The 21,188-nt window shown below is 36.7% G+C and overlaps 1 protein-coding gene across 8 annotated transcripts in view; it reads left to right on the top strand.

Moving 5' to 3' along the window:
• Positions 1–21,188, top strand: part of LOC148648978 (double-stranded RNA-specific editase 1-like) — a 171,891-nt gene that overhangs the window by 90,400 nt on the left and 60,303 nt on the right. For 2 of the 8 annotated variants that reach the window (XM_088604989.1, XM_088604988.1), the window contains exon 4: positions 8,531–8,571. The exons of 2 other annotated variants lie outside the window; for them this stretch is intronic. Coding sequence is in view for 3 of the 6 variants with exons in the window: in XM_088604986.1 (XP_088461112.1) it covers positions 15,626–15,725 (100 nt within the window). In the remaining 3 variants the exon portion in view is untranslated. Of the gene's footprint in view, positions 1–8,530; positions 8,572–15,154; positions 15,726–20,728; positions 20,790–21,188 lie in introns of those variants that run through there. 4 more of the 8 variants (XM_088604986.1, XM_088604984.1, XM_088604991.1 and 1 more) reach the window with 3 other exon arrangements.

Here is a 21,188-nt window from a genome sequence, read left to right as displayed (position 1 = left end):
GGACAGAATCAGTCATCCTGCTTAGTTGTGCAGCTTTGTGTTCTGTTAGAAGTGTTCCGCATAGTGTTTGTCATTGGAAACTGTATACAAACATACGGCCATCATGCTGCTGTTTTGTACTCTCTGGCTTCTTTAACAGCATTAAGCATAACTAGCATCCCAGGTGCTTAATTACAACTGTAAACCTGTAGTCGTTTTAAGTGGGGGAAAAAGTGATAATAATTATTCTGTTCCTGACCTGTGACACGTATTCAAGCATTGCGTTGAGATGTTGCATTGAAATGTTCTTACCGGATTGCTTTGCAAACTTGCGTGTTATACTTTTGAGAGCATTCTATTGATATGGCAAGCATAGTTGTAAAATTGATATAGCATTTACTTGGTACTGTTGCAGGCTTCTTATCAGTCTTTTCAACAGCAAGCCCTTGAGATCACTCAGAGGCCAAGTTCTTGATGACTTGATGACAAATGACTGCTTGAGTTTAAAAAAAAAAAGCATGCGTATGTCGAGACCCCTTTGCAAAATTAACTTCCCAGAGTTCAAAAGGCAGGCTAGTTTTGTTGTTACTTGCTAATGGCCCTTCATTTCCTGCTTGGACCACGTTTACAGACATTTCAAAGATTTTAGGGAAAAACTCTTGCCACCTCTTGTCATTTGTAAATTTCCTCTCTGTTTGAAGTTGCCTCTATTATTCCTGTCAGTTTGTCTTTATTGTAAAGTTTTAACACCCATCAAAGGATGTTCTGATTACTAACTGGTCAGATATTTAATTATATTTGCAGTCAACTTTTAGAGTAGCGTGTAAAGCCATATTTTATCCTATAACTCCTATAAAAACCCCTAATGTCCTCTTACGGTAATTTGATATATTAGATGTAAGTATAAAAACAGTAAATAAAAGTTAATAGAATTATATAAGATGACTGTGTAGGCTTACCAACTAGCTCTTGTAGACACGCTTTAAGAACTTTTCAGAGATTAAAGCATTTTTTTTTTAATTTGTGGAGCTGACCTCGTAAAGTTGCAACCACGTACTGTAAGTAATAAGTTGTGAGTCGACTGTATTTGTTCCAAACAATAAGTAGTGTAACTGCAGCCTAATATTGCTACTTTATACAGTACATGTGATGTATTGTGCTTATAACTAACTCAAAACAGGGAGCATTAATATATGGCTAAGCAGTGGCATATCCTGTTCTGAGATGACATTTTAATGTCAGTATTCATGCAGTAATAGCAGAATAAACTGCACGCTGGCAAGCGCTTTTTACTTAATCTCCCATTAGCTTTCGCCTTACATGCATTTTGTCCTCCGGCTGCAGATATAAATTCCCATCATGCCCTTTGCTTTCTAGAGTTCAGCCATGGCTTCATTTTTTTGTAAAAAAATATTTAACAGTTTGAAGCATTATTGTGAGGTAGAGCGTCATAGTGTCTCAGCTAATTATGAGCAAAACTTGTGCAGGAGACTTAAAAGAGGGTTGTTTTCCTTTTCGTTTATTATGGATAGTTTTGTATAATATATACAAGTAACAAGGATTCACTATTGTACTACCAAAGAGAAGCACAAGCATGCTTTTTAAAGCACTGCAATCCAGCAATTTTAGGACTATCATACACACATTCTTGTGCCCTGGTTGCAGATTACATCCATGCATAGTTCCACTGGTATATTTCTCATTATCTCTACTCATTCCTAGCTTCCCTTTCCTGCATCTTTAAATCAAAGAAGATGCTTTCCCACACCGGTCCTTTGTCTCAGGCAGCTCCTGGCCGTGAGCCAGGAGGTGCCATGAACAAGCTGTTGTATTCTCAGGGTTTAGGATCTCACTGTTCACTAAAGCTGCTTGGTTATACAGTATCTCAGACAGCAAGGTAGTGTAGTACTAGTCCTTGTTAGAACAGAGAGTTGTTGTTTCTTACAGGAATTAATTCTGTGGCCTGAAAGGAGATCAGCAAACAGTTAACAGAAATGAGTGTGATAACACGGAGAAAACCTGTAAGGTTTTCCTGCTTACTGTTGGCACTTCCTACTGCTTTTGCCACATTATTTGTGTTCATTTAGTCTTGGAGTAGATCGGGTTTTTTGTTAATGCCACTGCAGCGTGTGACTGGCATGTTGATTTTGACCCAACCTCTGAATAACATCTTCTCTTTCTTTGCGGTGCAAATCAGAAAAGCAAATACAAGTTTTGATGTGTTTCGGCTTTCACGTATTTCGAAAGGGGAAAAGGCCGTTTTGTAAGGTGAGGTTTTTCAGTATTATAGCCAGTACAGTCCCATCCATACGTATTCGTATCCTAGATGAAATAGAAAGAAAAAACATTGTGTTGGATAATGTGTTGCTTAATTCTAAAAATGGTACGGGCTGTAACAGTATCATTCCACAGAGCAAAGTCATATTTGTCAAAAGTAATTGAAATCCTGAAAAGACGAGGGTCACATTTATTTACCGCACTAAGTATTCCTTTAAATAAATTCCAACAAAAATAAAATCTGTAATAACATTCTGCTGTTTGAAGTGCAATGGAAGGCTTCCTGTGTCCCTGGGCTATAAAAGGAGGTAACGCATAATAGACATTCAGTAGTAGCATGCACCATCATGGTTAAGATCAGAGAGTTCTCTGAGTAGTGTAAGCTAGAGGTCAGTAACCTTCATAAGTTTGTGGATAACTTTAAAATTACCCACAAAAGGCTGTATCTACCATTTCCTCTGCTGTGTTCATTATTAAGAAATGTAAGGCTGGCTTAGCGACAACCCTGCCAAGAAGAGGAAGCAAATGTTTGTTGATTTTGTGGGCTGAGAGGCAAGTGGTTCAATCAGAGAGGACTTTTTTTTTTCAATCCAAAGGCAACAGTTGGATATCTGGCATCTTCGTGCTATGAAGTGTCAAAAATTGCCATTCAGTGTCATCTGCATTAATGTGGCTTTCATGGCCAGGTTGCAAGGGAAAAGCTTCTTCTGAGGGAACAATTCGAACTATGTCTGAATAACAAATCACATTAATCCCTGGGTCCTGATGCTGTTTTACCAACAGTACTCAAGTAAACGAGATGTTATCGAGAAGCCATTTTGATGCAACTCTTCCCAAAGTAGCTCAATCTAGGGACTGGAAAATTACTAATGTAGCAGCCATCCGTAAAAAGGGAGGGAAAACTGAACCAAATAATTAATGAACAACACAGTAAGTCTGACTTCTATTATATGTTAGGTTATGTAAACAATTATAAGAACTAAACGAGGATTGATTGCATTTATATGGAAATCATATTCTGTGAAACAGTCAGCATGGATTTAAAAGAGGTCCATGATCCACCAATGATCAAAAGCATGCAGTACATCCAAATTGACAAAGAAATGGTTAACCGCACATAAAATGTGTGTTCTCACCTGGTCATCTCAATTGCCGCACCTCAATCCAATCATTTGTGGTTCAAACTCTGGAAAGTAGTTCGTAAATGGACCCACAGCAAATCTTCCTATAGGAATGGTCAAGATCCCCCTTCAGAAGTGCCACAAGCTAATGTACAGTAATAGCACACTACAGGAGGCGTCTTCTCCATGTAATCGAGTGTATGTCAGAAGAGGATATACAGAAGTGTGACACTCGTGTTTTTGGGACCTGAGATGTTTATTTGAAATAAAATTTTTCTGTGTGCGGTGCTATTAAAATTGCAGTACAATTTTTTAGATTTTCCAGCTGGACACATCTAAACCCACTGAAGCTCAGCAGGTGTAAGCCTGATCATTCTATTTTTATCATAGCACTATTCCACTGTTCAGCTTTTGCCATTTTCTTATAGCCATATCACCCTGCTTAAGCCATATCACCCTGCAATTCACAACTGGCAACCCACTGAAGCTCAGCAGGTGTGAGCCTGGTCAGTACCTGGTTGGGAGACTCATGAGAAAAACTAAGGTTGCTGCTGGAAGAGGTGTTAATGGGGCCAGCAGGGGGCGCTCATCCTGCGGTCTATGTGGGTCCTAATGCCCCAGTATAGTGCTGGGGTCACTGTACTGTACGTCGGATGACTGTACGTAAAAATGAGATCCTGACTTTCTGTGGTCATTAATAATCCTAAGGCGTTTCTCAAAAAGAGTAGGGGTGTAACCCCGGTGTCCTGGTCCTTACCAATCATGGCTTCCTAATAATACTCATTTAGGAATTGGCTTCATCACTCTGTTCTCCTCCCCACTAATAGCAGGTGTGGTGAGTGTTCTGCTGTACTATGGCTGCCGTTGCACCATCCATGTAGGAGCTGCACATGGTGGTGGAGGGCAGTCCCCATTATGTGTAAAGTGCTTTGAGTGGAGTGTCCAGAAAGTGCTGTATAACTGTAAGCAATTCTTATTATTATAAACCAAAAATGTTATAAATATTTTGTTGTTTCTGAATAACTCAGGAGGGCAGTGTATAAGATGTGCATTTTTGTGCTAATGTGTATGGGTGCACGCGGTTTAGCGCTTCGCTGTAACAACCGTTTGGATCAAAGCACAAATGCTGATCACTCCCTCCTGCTTCAGCTTTGTATCCCTCCCACAGTGATGCTATGGAATTGTTCTGAGTCATTTGAGACTTTCTCTGTAGTTTGTTTTCCTACTTTAAAAGTGCGCCTTTCCCTTGAATGAGACAACAGAACATCATTATGACTTTAGTACAGGGGCAAGTGACAGCATGCGATGAGGAAAAAATGTAAACAGCATATGCAGAACATTCCAGATCTTATACGTGCATTTTGAGCAGGTTAACCCTTAGCAAAAATGTTGGCCAAAAAAAGTTCAATTTAAATTTGAAACATCTGCAGTGTAGAGGAAGAAAAATATACAGTAATAAAATCTATTTTTGCTCTTTCTTCAAGGGTGCCTCTTAAATGTTATCTTTCAACTAAATGGTTATATATTGGAGTGCTACTTTACATAGACTATTATTATAAAGACATGTACAGTTGTTACACTTTTGCAAGACTGAAGGTTTTCTTGAGTATAATTATAATTAAGTATAATTGGTTTTATACAGTATCACTGCTGGGATGTAAAATAAAACCTTATACAAATAGAACTGATCCAAACTATTTTTTTTAGAATGAAGGGCAACAGAGAGATTAAACCAATTCAGAGTCTTTCTGATATTCAGGTGCTTTTACTTCAAAGAGACCATGAAAATCTGTAAACACTCTGGCCCTCTGGGACTAGGATTGAAGTTCCTGTCTAAATGTTAGAAATACTGTAGGAAGTGAAGAATATTTCAATCCATGGTTAGAAAAATAACATTTCAGTCCTTTCAAAAGAAAAGAGGAACAGCTCCACCTGCTGATTGTACAAGGAATTTCATGACTGAAGTTGTTCAGAATGACGCTGGTTAATGCCCCTTCTAGTAGTCTTTGTGTGAAACTCCAGAACAGTCTTTGGTGATGTGTGCATGTTTTCCAGTAGGTTGTCCCAGCAGAGCTCTGATGAGTTTAATTTTATTTTTGCAATAACATTATTTGTTTTTAGTTATTTGTGCTTAAGCCTGGTGTTTTATTGAGTTTTTATTGTGTAGTTTTTTTTTTCTGGCCATGATATCCCATTAAACCTTAGCTTTAAATTTAATTCATTAGTGCATGCAAAACCCTTAATCACATTTTTACAAATTAGTAGTAGTAGTAGCTAAGGGTTAACCTGTTTTTCATATTTAGCACTGTTACTTCAATCAGGGCATATTTGTTTTAACTAAATTGTTAATATTCTTTTTATATTTCATTATATAAAGAGTTTATATTTTCACTATAAAATGCCATATATATCATACACTTTGCTCAATGCAGTACAGCTTTAATTTGGGTTTCCTTCCATTTTCATAAGATTCTGTTGCTTCCCATCTCTTTTTGCTTGCTTAATTGGCTCAGAAATGACAGAAAAGTCTTTTTCATAAAATCTCATATTCCGTGGCTTTGCTTGGTTGGTGGTCACTCTCAAATATCCACTGATAATCCACTTTGTCACTGTGGTAATCCACTGACAAAGAAAAACCATCTTGCCAAAGGCAGATGCCTTCTAAGACATTTTACAAAGATCCCTGTCTCATTGGGTGTGGCAAAACGATTTTATTTATTATATACCATTGTCAATTTTCCAGTTAAATAGTTTAATATCATAAACAGTGCTGCAATTTGCAAAGTGAGTAGAGAACAGTAAGGTCAGAATAAGATCTGTTTATCTTTGAGGCTTCAACAATTCAAGGATTGTGCCTTATGGTTGTTCAGGCTGCATTGGCAATGAGGTTGTCATTGGCAGTTAATGAGTAGGTCAAATTTTCAATATCGTCTGGGCCTGTTTTCAAGTTTGCAGTTAATCATTTTGATAAATGATTGGTTTTCCTTAGGGTTGGGCCATATATGCCATAATAAATCAAGAAGATGCTGTGCAAAATCTGATATGAACTTTCGTGCTTTAAACCAACAAAGGCAAACATCCTGGAGCAGCAGGTCAGTAGCTGATGACTGTGAAAATAGCATCTGGAGAGCCATAGGTGCTTTGTTGGAAACATTTTCCCTGTGTCTCAAATGAGAGCTGGGAAAACTCCGGAGCAGAACACTAATAAATGTAGTTGTCCCTGAGGCATTTCCTATTTCTGTAAGTTCTCAACCTGTATGCTTTTATGGGCTTTGAAAGCATGCATAGTTTTAGTAGGGATAAAGAATTCTAAACAAGCAGCTAAAAAAATCTTCTATGACTCTTTTTTTATCCCACCGATCTGTGCTTTTAGTTGTGTCTTAGGAGTTATTGTTGTATATGGAGATTTTGTGCCGTGGGAAAATAAGAACAATTTTAAAATCAATACATTTTGATCTGCTCTTCAAAATCTGAGTGAAAAATGGACCACTTCAGAAAAAAACGACTTCAAACAAAAGCAGAAAATACATCATAGTGCATTCAGAATGCAGTAAATTGTGATTACAATAGAGAATTGTACAGGCTTCAGATACATCTTTGACAGAAACCATCCATTTTCTATCCACTTTAACCAGTACAGGGTTGTAGGGTAGTCAGGGTCTATCCCAGCAAGCAACAGACGCAAGACAGGATATACTCTGGACAGAACACCTGTCCATTGCAGGGCACAAACCCAAACACCCTCACTCCAAGCCCAGCACCTGGAGAAAACCGATGCAAGCACAAACTCCATACAGATAGAACCTCAGAAATTGAACCCAGGGCACCAGCTCTGCAAGGTAGCAATGCTAACCGCTGCGTCACTGTGCCACCCTCTATGAGGGAAACCTTTCTTGCATTTATATTTTCGTGGTTTGCAGTGCAAAGAACTTAAGGTTGCTAAAGTCTGTTTATAATCCCGTTGAATTTTATTTAGAATCCAACTAAATTATTTTTTTCTACTTAAGATGACGTGCAAATTTTCTCTTGTCAACGCACTTGGATTTCCTCCCAATCTGAAATTTTCCTGCTTCAGTTTTATCTTTGCTAATATTCGTTACTTATCGACATGGGGAATAATGACAGCAATTTGTTCTGGGGAAATTTCTAGGTAAGAATAACCTAGAAATAACTTTAACCTAATCTTTAAAAATTGATTTATTTTTTTCCTTTTTCACATAAAGGTGTTACCTTTTCCAGATTTTTTTGCCTGTGACTTACGGAAATGTCTTTATAAAACTACCGCATCATGTGCCAGCAGTGTTATCCTTTGCTGATAGGTTACATGATGTCACATGCAGGGTTTGGATTAAGTGTTACCTTCTGGTCATTTTAAAATAGTACCAGAGATTTATTCATGCGTGTTTCTGCATGCTTTTCTGCAGTATGTTAGCTGTGTAGCTCAGAGGCATGGTAGTTGGTCTTGGCTAATGTTATAGTAGGATTGTTCCACGTACAAGACCACATAATAAATGTGGGCTTTTGCAACGGTCTTTTCAATTAGTATCTCAGTTATTTTGCTGCTGAACACATCTGAGCAGTTTAAAGTGATATAAAAAGAGCAACTTAATATGTATTAAACCACTTAAATGGTGGTTAAATTCTTTTTCCTTGTTGTTAAAATTCATTGTTCTTGTTGAACGGATAAATACTATGAAGGCAGTTCCTGTTAAGGAGTATACAACTTTATGAAACTACTGTATTGTGTGCCAAATTTCGAATTAAGAGTAAATATTATAAGTAGTTCAGCTTGTAAATATATGGTAACAATGCAAAATGTTTTGTTTCTGCATTCATGTTTTTTTTGCAGTGCATTTAAGATCAGGAATAGGAGGCAATTCTTTACCCAAAGGGTTGTTGGAGTATGGGACAAACTGTCCACCAGGTTGTTGAAGCCGGTACCCTGGTGTCTTTAGAAAAACATCTTGATATCCTTGGATAATTTACTAACTACCCAATGGACTAGATGGGCCAAATTACTTATTCTTATTTGTAACCTTGTATTCTTTACAGATTGCCTTGTTTTCAAAATTATGCAAATATTTAAATCCTATTGAAACAAATTATCTTGATCTTAACTGTGTCTTAACCTACAGTATGTATTTTATTTTCAGGTTCCACAGAATATCTTTAGGGCACAACAGCTGTTAAAAAGGTGCGTGTTTTTTCCCTTAAGACTGTCTTAAATTTTCTACAAAGATTGATCCTGCTGGTATATATTTCTAATCACAGTTATGAACATTTCCTCTCTCCGTATTGTGTTCGGCCCCATTTTACAGATGTTTGATATAACTTTTTCTAGGCATACTTATTAATACAGTTAGCATAGCACTTATTCAGTTTGAATAAAAGTCTGACTTGATTCTTCAAAGCACAGGGAAGGTATTTTTTGTCAGATTAATGTCCTACAGTATATCCTGCTAGTAAAACTAATTATGTATATTGTTGGTAAAAAAAAAGTGTTTATCAGGAAGAAGTTGGTTGTTAGGTCTTTTTGACCTGGTAAATCTAGTAGAATCAGGTTTTCAAACTCTTGTAAGAGAAAAATAGTCATTTTGTTTTTATTTACATTTATAGCTCATTGTGAGTAGAAAGAGGGAATTCCATCTTCTTCCCAGGGCTTCATTTCCTACGAGTGAAATCACACTTTCCTAAGCGTGTATGACTAAATCAATAGCCTGTATGAGGTGCTATGAATTTTACAGCCTGGAGTTTTCTTTTTACACACTTTATTCTTTAGTTAAAAGGAGTCTGGTTTGTGACTGATACAAGTTGATTTATACTTCTGAATGGGATTTTGGAACAAGTTTGGCTAATGATTTAACTTGACCCAGTTGTACATTTAAATGACAGCTCTGATTCTGACTTATATTCACAGTTCTGGGTGCACTGGAGGTCATATAGCAACAGCAGTGATTTTCACAAGAGGGCACTGTGGAGCAAGCTTTAAGAGACTCCAGCAAATGCACTGTTGAAATGTGTACCTTATCTACATTTTTTGTTAGGTGTAATGCTACCTATAGCTCTTCATGGGAACCATTAAATAACTATCCTGTAGTGTTGTGACTTTTGCTTAAATTGTGTATTGATAAAATCCTTTCTGTGGTTTGCTAATGGGACATCAGTGCGTTAGAGAATATTAACAGTTCTAGACAAAACAGCAGTGTGCATTGTGCTTTCTTGTCTGTGTTTAATATACACTGTAATTCTATTTTTATCATAGCACTATTCCACTGTTCAGCTTTTGCCATTCTCTTATAGCCATATCACCCTGCAATTCACAACTGGCAACCCACTGAAGCTCAGCAGGTGTGAGCCTGGTCAGTACCTGGATGGGAGACCTCCTGAGAAAAACTAGGTTGCTGCTGGAAGACGTGTTAGTGGGGCCAGCAGGGGGCGCTCACCCTGCGGTCTATGTGGGTCCTAATGCCACAGTATACGGACAGTGACGGACACTGTACTGTAATAGGCGCCGTCCTTCGGATGAGACATAAAACCGAGGTCCTGACTCTCTGTGGTCATTAAAAATTCCAGGGCGTTTCTCGAAAAGACTAGGGGTATAACTCCAGCGTCCTGGCTAAATTTCCCATTGGCCCTTACCAATCATGGCCTCCTAATAATCACCATCTATAAATTGGCTTCATCACTCTGTTCTCCTTCCCACTAATAGCTGATGTGTGGTGAGTGTTCTGGCGCACTATGGCTGCTGTCGCATCATCCAGGTGGATGCTGCACATTGGTGGTGGAGGGCAGTCCCATTACCTGACAGCGCTTTGAGTGGAGTGTCCATAAAAGTGCTATATAGGTGTAAGCAATTATTATTATTTTTAGGAACAAGTAATAGGTTTATTCCATGATGAAAAGAGAAAAAAGAAAACACAACGTTTCGTCCGTGGAGCCTTCTTCGGGTCATATTCTAGGCCTTTACTTTGTATGACCACTAGGTGGTGCCAAATGTTCATTTTTGCATTGGTACTTGGGTATAGGATTGCTCCAGTTGTAACAGCTGAAACCAGGTGATCTATGTTATGTCCCATGTTATTATCACATTATTACTCAACACCTTTGCTTGTGAGAAAAATGCTGATTTTTTTTAAACTAGCATAACATTTATCCACTGCCCTGCAATGGATTGGCTACAATCCAGGTTGTATCCTGTCTTGCACCTGTTGCTTGCTTAGACCTAGCTAGCTAGCTTGCCTAGCTCCACCGTGACCCTGTATTGGATAAAGCAATTAGGAAGTGGATGGACGGAGTTTTATCTAAAACATAAAAATGTTTTTTGAAAACATGTACTGTATATCCTCCTACTTTTTTCCATTTTAAAACCACAGATTTGTTTTTCTGTGAATTGAAGGTCATAGTATGATGAAGTAGTACACAATAGGTTTTCTGTTGTTTCCGAACATTGGTCTGGACCTAGATTTTTAAAAGAGCTTTTGTAAAAAGTTTGTTCTTTACTACCTTATACAATATGTATACTGTGCAACATAAAACCTCAGTAATAAGTGTGAAGCAGTGAGAGCTGATGGAGTGTTTTGTCAATGCATGTCAATATCTGAAATGGAACTGTACTTATGCGATAAAAATGTGTTTGTAAGCTTCATACAAACAGGACAGGCTTGATTTGACACAATAGTGAACTGTTTTGCTGTGATACACGTCATAGAAAAAATACACTGCAGGGTACATCAAAATGCTGTTTGTTACAATTTCAATATTATGCCAGAGGATTACATTTTAAGTCTCAATCACAACATCCTATTTGGCTTTGAATTTGGAAGTGCATAATGAACTGCTGCTTTGAAAGGTTCCTTTCACTTTAAGCATCCAAAAACATTCTAATTAGTTTTACAGAATGAATCTATGGAAGGGTTTCACCCATTGATGTTGCAAGTCAAGTGTTAAAAGCTGTGCATTGGAACTCTGTTATTTTTTTTAAGATTGTATATGTGGTATTGATAGTAAATTAATTGTGCTGTATTGTACACATTTTTAAATCATTTTACTAACCCCTTTACAGGTTTTAAATGTTTAAATGTCAGGTTTAAGCACCTTGCACGATGCCTGAATTATGTTTTCTGTATTGCTTCTTGTAAATTTAAATGGAGGATGGCAAAAAAATTAGAATGTGTGAGGGTTGAGTAGACTAGGGACATGAAACCAGTGCCTGTCAAGTTGAATTTCTTAGATTTGTGGACTGTTGGAAGAGCTAACTGAAAAGTGGTGAAAAGGTGCAATCTTTTGGACTTAAAGTTATGGTTTGTTTTTTGGTGTTGGCATTGTCTTCTTAGTTGAGGTTGAGTTGAGGTATTCTGTCAGTGTGATGCTTGATTGCTAAAGAGAATACACTGTAGTTTGTAACTTTAAATATAAAAATTGAAGGAACTTTTTTTCACAGATATGCCCAACCTTTTCTGTCTGTTACTGGAATTTTTCCTTGCTTTTGGCTGACTTAATTAAGCTTTTAAATTGGGCAACCTGAATGTGTAGGCCTCAGGAGATCAAGTTTGTTATAAATTAGCTCTAATAAAGGAGCTAAATGCATTGTTAGACATAATATGAAATTCACAGTGCGCATATTTTATGCAATTAGGTCATTGCTTGCCTTAACGTGGTGATAATGTCTGATACGTGCCCTTGTTTAATGAAACAAAGTGAAATTCTTGTCAAGAATACATGGACAACTGTTCCTTTTGGCCTGTTGACAGGCTGACAGGAGTAAATGGCAAAGTCTTCCCATTTGAAGGTTATTAGTCAAAAATAGACTGTGGCCAAGAATTTTAATACAGAATCATAATATGATGCAAGTCATTGTTAGACTGTAGTAGTAAGATTTTACTTGGATTTTAATTCCTGAATTGAAGCTGTAGATGAGTAATTACAATGCATACTTAGTACTGTATTTAAGAAAAATGTATCATCTGTTTTGGATATCTTTATCATTGTGTGGCACTGCATAGAATAATAACTTTGAATTTATTGGACATCTTTTTATAGTTTATAGAGTGAGAAAGTAAATTGACTTTGTAATACCTCTCCATCTAGTCGTGCTTAACAAGGTTGATACGCAATACAACATATACTCTTCAGAGCACATATGAATGAATATGCTTATCAGCGACCACTTATAAGGTTGTTTGTTTAACAATTGAAATATTTTACACTTTTCAAACATTAAAAGTATATCGTAAGAAGTAAGAACTTCTTACCAACTTAATTATCGAGATCTTCTGGGATTGAAAAAGACAACATCTGTTTATTGTGTAGCCAAATGTTTGCATCGTAATTGACCCATGTAATTTACCTGCAGTTTTTAGTACCTAAGGTGTAAAGAGAGCATGTTCAGGTAGTTACATTTCCTGCTTAATTATTCATTTTCATTCACATTTACATGGTCATTCAAGGTCTATATTTGTGTTTTCAGTATCAGTCATGGAATGCAAAATGTTTTCTAAAACACAAAATACAGAAATCTGGCACATTTTAAGGACACTTATGATTTTGACAGCAGTTCATTTGCATTTCATGTGATTACCCTAGGGAAGTCTAATTCCAGTAACTGAAGACATGAAATGTGCTTTACTTGCAGTAAACTTGATTAATAACTGCACTCTCTGTGGAAGTAAGGATGCAGGTGCAGTAATCGGACTACTCCAAGCTCACCGAAGGCTGAAAATTTTGTGATTGTTTACGTGTGCTAGTATTCGCACCTTGTGGTGTGATCCTGTCAAATCTCAGAAGTGTACAGTATATATATAATAAGAGACTAAATGAATCACAAAGCATGATACATAGTCAACAAATAAAATGGTATCTGGTGGGTAAAAAGCACTATGCAAATGCAAGAAATGTTCCATATTAATATACTGTATATAGATATAACTATATCATATATGTGTAGCCATGCATCAACAAATTATGTGTAAAATGGGCAGCTGGTTCAGTGTATGAGGTGTGGAGGAACAGCCTCTGATCTACTGTATATTGTATGTTGTGTGTGAGACAGCTGTTTTGTTAAATAAGAAGAATACGTTCTTTTTAAAACAGCAGGATGGCACTTAACTAACAGTTTTGCTCTGTATGAATATTTTGCTGTGTCAGAAGTATTGAATAAAGAAGCTTGCTAAACCATATTGGATATCCACACACAGGTGCATTATGGCAAAATAAAATCCTTTTATATTTAAATTGGGCACTAGGTCTGCATTTGAATTTCGATAGCGCATCTAAAAATAAATGGAAAAGCCATATCTGAAATATTGTGGTTTTTAGTCCATGCACTATTACTTTTGAATGTACTGGGTAAGGTAATAGGTTTGGAGCTCACAAGGAACAAAAAGCATAGTTTATTTTAAAGTATTTTAGCACTATTATTTTAAATGTGTTAATCAAAGTTTTAAAAAAAGAAGACATCTAAAACTTATTTGTGAAAAATAATGCCTCACCCTTAATTTGGCTCTTTTAGTTTCATACTGTTATTTGCTGCTAGGCTTCATCTACTTTAGTCACTTGGTCTAAAAAATGGTTTAATTTCATGTTGTGTGACGGAACACTCAGGTATGAAAAATAAGACTTGGAAAGATGCAGGCTGCATTTGTACAGTGACTAACACGGTGCTTCTGCCTCCTCCTTTTCCTATTAGTGCCGGCAGCTAGCTCCAGAAAAAAATGAGTACTAAGTTGGCTCTGAAGTCAGATCGTTCACCAGTGTTTTTTTTCTTCCCTATTGTTTGAATGTACCTACACCGGCAATACTGAGGCATGAGGACAAAGAGATGCTCCAGCTTTGCCAGTTTATACAGGCAGGCAGCTCCAGAGGAGACAGTTGAACGTGGTAAAAGAGGCAGGATTCTCTTAGTACAGTAGTTAAACGAGTTGGAGCTCTGACTTTTTCTTTCTGGAGCCGACAATCAAATGTAACTGAGTAATGTAGATCAGGCTGATTCAATGGACTGGCACTGATGTAATTTTACATTTTATATCGGTCACAGATGGAGTGTGTTGGGAGACAGGGACTTGAGCTGGTTTGTGTCGGTTTTTTCTGCAGCCCCAGGAAAGCACAATTCTTCACTCTGTCAGGCTGCTAGGGAGGGAAATTTGTGCTCGCACAGTAGTAAGTTAATGCAAAAAAAATCGCACTTTCTGGTGTCAAGGTTTCCAGTGCAAAGCTTAGTCTTCCTGCTACTGGAGCATTTCGCGGGGATAATTAACTTTGGGATTAAAAAGGCTTGGACTGGAGGTTCAAGGAGATGGCTGTCATCTTAGCGAAAAAGTGCTGCAAGCTTCCCTTTGCCTGGATTGTTGCTGACAAAGTGAAATAGATTTTTAATATTCTGAAGTGCCGTAGCCAGGTTTTATCCTGCTACCTGTCATTGGAATGTACATTAGTAAGAATAATTGCCTGGTACACACCAGGCATTTTAATGCCTGTGGATGCTATACAGTATGACGCAAAAAGGAAGAAAAACAGACAAGCTAGGCAACTACAATATGTTGTTATATTTGTATTTAATTGCAAAAATTAGTACAAAAGGCAGACCGGAAGGTGGGCAGAACATGTTTATGTGAGAGATTTTAAGTGAAGACAAGCATGCTGTAAAACTTGCCTTGAGTTTGATAAATTCCTGTTACTTCTGTGAAGGTTGACATTAATGTAGAGAATCTCACTGGTTGAGGGGGATTGTGACGCAGCATGATGTTTATATACTTACTGTAGAGAGGCTATACAGTGTGCTGTGTTTCTGGCAATCTGCTGGAAGATGTGCTCTCCAGGGTTAACTGTCACAGACGTCTCTTGTCACAGATGGCAGGCGTGAAATGAAATACTAATACACTGAATTAATGTGTCAGATAGCCTTGGCGTCCTTTTACATGGGTGCCTGCTCTTCTTTTTTCTATCTGTTTTTTCTTTCCTCCTTCCCCAAAGTTGTCACTGGGATCATTCTGAGTGTGTTGCTGTCTTCCCTAGCCTGCCTATACAGGGGAGGCTGGTGAAGGAGCACAGCAGTCAGGAGGGAGGCAGTGTGCAGGACTGGGGGAGTTAGTCAGAGAGGGAGGCAGTGTGCAGGTCTGGGGGAGTCCGTCATAGAGCGAGGCGGCGGGCAGGTCTGGGAGAGTTCACACGGAGCTCAGAGGCAGGGCAGAGGAAGCATACACACCTCTTGAGGAAGAGAGAAGGGGTGCTGAAGGGCGCAGAATCCAGTCTAAATGGCTCTGTTTCTGGATGGGTCTCAAGGCATGGGGGCCTTCTACTGTCTGATCCGGAGGAGGTTCAAAAGGCGGCGGAAGAAACGGTCGGAACGTAAAGGTATCTTTTTCTTCCAGTGGTCTACTTCTGTACCTCAGAATTCTGGAGATTAATTTAAGACTTTGTCGTTTTTGTATTTCATGGTAGCACTAAAGAACACTGTGTTTTTTTTTTTTATTTTAAGCTCTGGATGACCTGTCACTAACTTCTGCTGATTTTCCAGAGTGGTTCAAGGAAATTGTATGCTTAAGATCAGAAGCAAATTAATTTTACTGTTGCTGAATGCCTTAGGTAGGGCGATTGTGTAGATAGAATTCTGATAAACAGTAGCACGTAAAGTACAGTTGTGCATTTGAGGTGTTCAGCTGCGTTTTGCATAATATTTTCAGCTCCTATGGCTGTCACGGTCTTGGCTGGACCTTCTTGAGAAAGGAGGTCTTGTGATCTCTTAGGGTCTGTTGTTAAAACTCATTAATTTCAAATGAACTTGAATATCTGGATGATCACTGCTGAGAATAGTTCACACAGAGGCTGTCAATTCAAATATCCTGTAAGGAAACAACAGCTTTCTGTTTTACTTTAGATCTTAAAATGTTTTCAGTTTATTTTTGGACAAAAAAACTGGAGAGCGGGTTAATTAAAGTAAGGAAATCTGGGTGTGATGCAGACCACTTTGTAACTTTGTAAAATTGCATGCTTAATACACTAGTTTCAATTAGATCTAGTCATATTCCATTAGGTAACATTTTTTTATTTTGCCCAGCAGCATCATTTTGTAATTATATTTTATAATGTGGTGGTCTAAGTGTTTTGATGTATATTTCCAGTACAGAACATAAGAAACCACAAAAACAGTAATCATATTAAAAAGTCTTCTGTAAACTGTCTCCTGACTAGATTTTTATTTTCTTCATCAGGGGCAGAAATAACTTATTGTTTATAGCCATTTGATCCATATTAGTTTTTGTTTGTTTTAGCTCTACTTCTTCAGAGTTCTGTTTACATGGACTAGCATTGAAATGATGCATGAGAATGTATTAAAGTACCTAGTCTTGTGGATTTGTGTAAAACAGCCCAAAAGTACTATTTTTCTAGTTATTTCCCATAACGTACTTATTGGTCTGTTGTTTTACTTTGCACTTTTTAAACTGCAGTTTGTGTACTTTGGAATATACTTGTACTGCATACACATCTAATGTTTAACATATACTGTATAGGAGATCATGGCACAGAAGACACTGATGTTTATCAACATTCAGCTCTATTCTGGTTCTTCATTGTATAAGTATTCCTTATTCCTAAACCATTTATACTAAATGCTTAATTTAGTATTAAAACATATATGCCATAGGAATTAAAGGTCATGAAGTGTTTATTGTGACTAGCATTTAATCATTTCTATATGAATATAATGTTCTGCAGTGTTTGAGATAGTACTATACCAAACTTGACAGCTATCAGTTATGTGCTTTACCTCTGTTATGGTTTTTTGTATTTCCTTGGATTTTTTTTGTTACATATTATTTTTACCATACCTTCTACCTATTTGAAAGTCCACAGTTTCCTGTTTTTTCAGCTTCTTTATAAAATTAAATGCCTAATTGTTTTTTTTCTACTTTTTCCAGTTTTATAAACCCTGAGGAAGAGGTCACCTTTTACGCAACGGTTGTCATGTCATTACAAAACTCATAGTGCTGCTTTTATTTAAAGATCTACAGTAGATGAAGCTTACTGAGATTTTTCTTTGCTTAGCCGTGCTGCTACAGCTTGTATAGTGTTCCTTTCAAATTTGCATACACGTGTGTATTCTTACATTTGAGAGGATTTTCCATGGACTCTCATTTTATCATTAATATTACAAACTCACACTCACATATTACATCACGAAGGATCTGAAACAGATGAATGTTTAATGGAACATAACATTTCTTTATAAAAGCCTTTTTACTTTGTGAGTAAGTCCTCACGTTATCAGAGCTACAATCACTGAGAGGACATCTTCTTAACTTCTGTCCTTGCATTACTAGAAATACCCACACATACATGCTTGTTCTTGTGAATGCATAACATTAATTTTCATTCTGTTTTATTTACAATTCCATGCTACATAAAAATGAAATTTGGCGTGGGGTAGAAGCAGAACAAATCATTTTGACACTTTGTTTTTTAAGAAGCTACCATTTAGCATATGAAAAATATTTTTTTCCAACATAACTTTTTCTCAAACTTCCCATCTTTGTGAAGATATTTTCTAGAATTTGGACATATATAGTAATATCTGCATATAAGTGCTCTGTCTCTCTGAGCTAAAAACATAATTCAGAACCTAGAGAAAACAGTTCCATACTGTATGTCAAATATTTTAACAGTAAAAATCAAACATAAAATGTGTTATACAATATGTATCATATTTCCTCTGCCAAAGATAACTTCTGGATTGTTTATATTTAATATTTTGTTTTATTTACATAGTATACTTTTTCCCCCCAAAGTGAAATACTGCATCACTTATAAATGTATCGAGAGAACACTGTAATCTCAAAAGTAGTAGACATTAGATAATTAGGTTCTCCCGAATACATTATTTTGTTGTTGCTCTTTACTTGAATTTATTCCGTTAGATATATTTTAGATATATATTTAAAATACACAAATAAACATTTGATTTTTATTTAGCCGAAAAATTATTTCCTCTTTTCTAATTCCAAACAAATCCCAACTGATTATACATATTTAATGTTTTAGCAGAATCAGTATTTAATTTTCTTTTCTAAAGCTGTGTTCAGTTGTGCTACAATTATATCTATGCAACATTTACAGATTACAAAAAGTGTAAGTTCAATTTGTAAAAATAAGACGTTTCACTAATATGCAGTATAGTATAGAGTGCATTATTTAGTGAAGGTCAAAGGGACTTATCACCCTGTTTGTGCATGTACTGTATGTTAGTGTGTTATTTTGAATAAAGAATACAGATTGTTGGTAATTATTAAATGTTTTCGTATTATTTTTACTAATTGATCATTCGTGACTGACCACAATATACTAAATGATTTAAGACTGTGGAATAAGCACTAAATCACCTCATTAGTGAAAGAGTTGACTGGGCACAGACGATGAAGTGAATGTGAAAATCAAAAGTAAGTTACACGGAAAGGCACTGATATGGCACGTTTTTCACTGATGGAAGCTGCACTAAGCACATTGTCCCTCTCCTGTTATGAAGCCAAGTTCTTTTTATTGATGAATCAAAGTTTTGTGTAGATCACTGAGGGACTTCAATCAGAATCTGATGGAGATAAGCTTTTGTGGTGCATTAATGCAAACTGAAATACGAAATATTGCTCTTGAAGTCTATGTGTGCTGGTCTGGATAGGGTTGTCTAGTCACTACAAAACTAGACTACTCTTCATATGGGCGTTCTTTTGTAACAGTTGCTTTCTTGTGTTTTGAAAATGTTACAGGCTGTTTGTTCCCTTCTCATCATGCTTGAACAATTATAGAATGATCCGGTATGACGTGCCATCTAGGGCTCAGAGACCAGTGAACAGGCACGTGCTTGTCCTGATTCTACAAGTGGAATGAAACAGAATCCCACTGCAGGCTCAGTTGCCTCACACACTGCTAGCCTGTGACTTTCACAGTAGATCTACTCTTGAGAAAACCTATTGATGACAAATAGTAAACAGCATATTTAATTCACTTACATTGTCGATAAAATGTATGTGCATCTGAGACATACAGTAAAGCTGTCATTTTCGTGAGATCATTGTGAATCTTTGTGTGTTATAAATACAGTACAGTAGTTTATTTTGATGCTCTGTATAGAGTGCAGTATGTGTATATGCAGTATATGTGTGTTGTATATCTGTGTCATTATTCAGGGATTGGATCATGCTTTATTGTCAATATTTTGTTTAGGAAAATCAATTACAAACCTGGTAACCATCTATAGTGAATTACACTGGGGCTAAGAAGTGTTCTGTTTAATAAGGATACATAAATTGAAATTTGAGCATGACATCTGTTGCCTTTCTGTTGCCATATTAATTTTTGGTTCCCCTATCAGTATATATGTGTAGTTGTAAGTATTAATATTTGGCACTATGTTTCAAAGCTGATCTTGCCTTTAAATAAATACTTAACCTTTTGTAATTGTAATGTAGCAGCTTCTGGAAGTCTCCATGAGATCCTAGAATTCACATTTCTTTGCTAAATCACTTCTTTTTATGGATTTAAATCATTCAGTTTTGTTCTCACCTTGGCTTTCTGAGTGCTAAGCTGTACTTCTGAAATTTGATAGCCCACCTTGCCCATTATGAACAATATTGTGTAAAAATTGTCATGTAGTAAACTTATTTACCCATCAGAGTGCAATGCAAGGCTATTGATTATTGAGAAGTTTAATTCCGAGTTTCCTTTTTTATGCTTGTTCAGGGTTTTAGCTAGTTCCTTGACCGTAAAAGCTAAAATAATATTTGTGAATATGCAGCAGATACACTGTTTAGAATTTACACTGAGTGCAGGAAATTCAGAATGTTTAGAGACAAAAGAAAGAACTCCAAACTTTATATGAAAACTAAACAGAAGAAACCCCATTTATTTGGGAAGAAATGAAAAACTGGTACAGGTTTCTCTTCTGCACAAATGTACTGTTTTGTCCTGTCTCCCTAGCTTTGAGATGTGTGGCAACATCCAACTGTGTTAACTTTCAAATTAACTACAGGGACATATGTATACTGGAAATGGCACATTCATATTGAAAATTTACCAGATAGAGGTTTCAATTCATGAAGGCTCTCAAGCAGAAAGCATAATCCGACCTATTAGGTTTTCCACTTGAAGGGTTAAATCTATACATGTCTGTCACATTTGGAAATTGCTTATAGTGTGTTTGCATTCTGTATCTTACATTATTCAGTGTATATGGGTGTGTAGTGAGAGCAGGGCTTTAAATATTCAGTTTGTAGAATAATAAAGATGCAGTTCACTGCATAACAAGTAGAATTTTAAAAGAGTTTTTAAGTATCACCTAAAAATAGCAGTGCAATGTCTGCTTTCAGAGTTATTTGGGTGGACAAGTGTGGAAACAGCGATCACAATGAGTTGAAATGCCTGCATAAGGTACTGTGGTAGAAATTTTCTAACTCTGTAGTTCCACATTGCCGGGGTAGCTATAGCACTGATTAGGTAGGATACTGGAAGCTAATGTCAAAGTTCTAGTTTATCATGTGCTATAAAATTGGCTCTAACTGAATGAGTTACTGAATTTTGTGCAGATTTCTTTCCAAGGTTTTTAACAAATTCAAGTGATTAAACTGTTTGACATTCATTTTGTAAGCAATACCTAACATAGAATGTTTTCAATCTTCCCTCAAGTATAAAAAGACTGATGGTTGGTTTCCATTTATTAATTAAGATGATAAATTAATCAGTGTAGTTTGTTGTTATGGAGTCTCAGCTGTACTTTGCTCCTTGGATTTTGCAAGATAAAATGTGAATGTCACACTTCCTCTTAAAGCA

Source organism: Lepisosteus platostomus, chromosome 14, assembly GCF_059453375.1.
Source record: "Lepisosteus platostomus isolate fLepPlt1 chromosome 14, fLepPlt1.hap1, whole genome shotgun sequence".
Taxonomy (NCBI): domain Eukaryota; kingdom Metazoa; phylum Chordata; class Actinopteri; order Semionotiformes; family Lepisosteidae; genus Lepisosteus; species Lepisosteus platostomus.
Note: the sequence above shows the minus strand (reverse complement) of the source record. Positions and strands in the feature narration are given on the sequence as shown.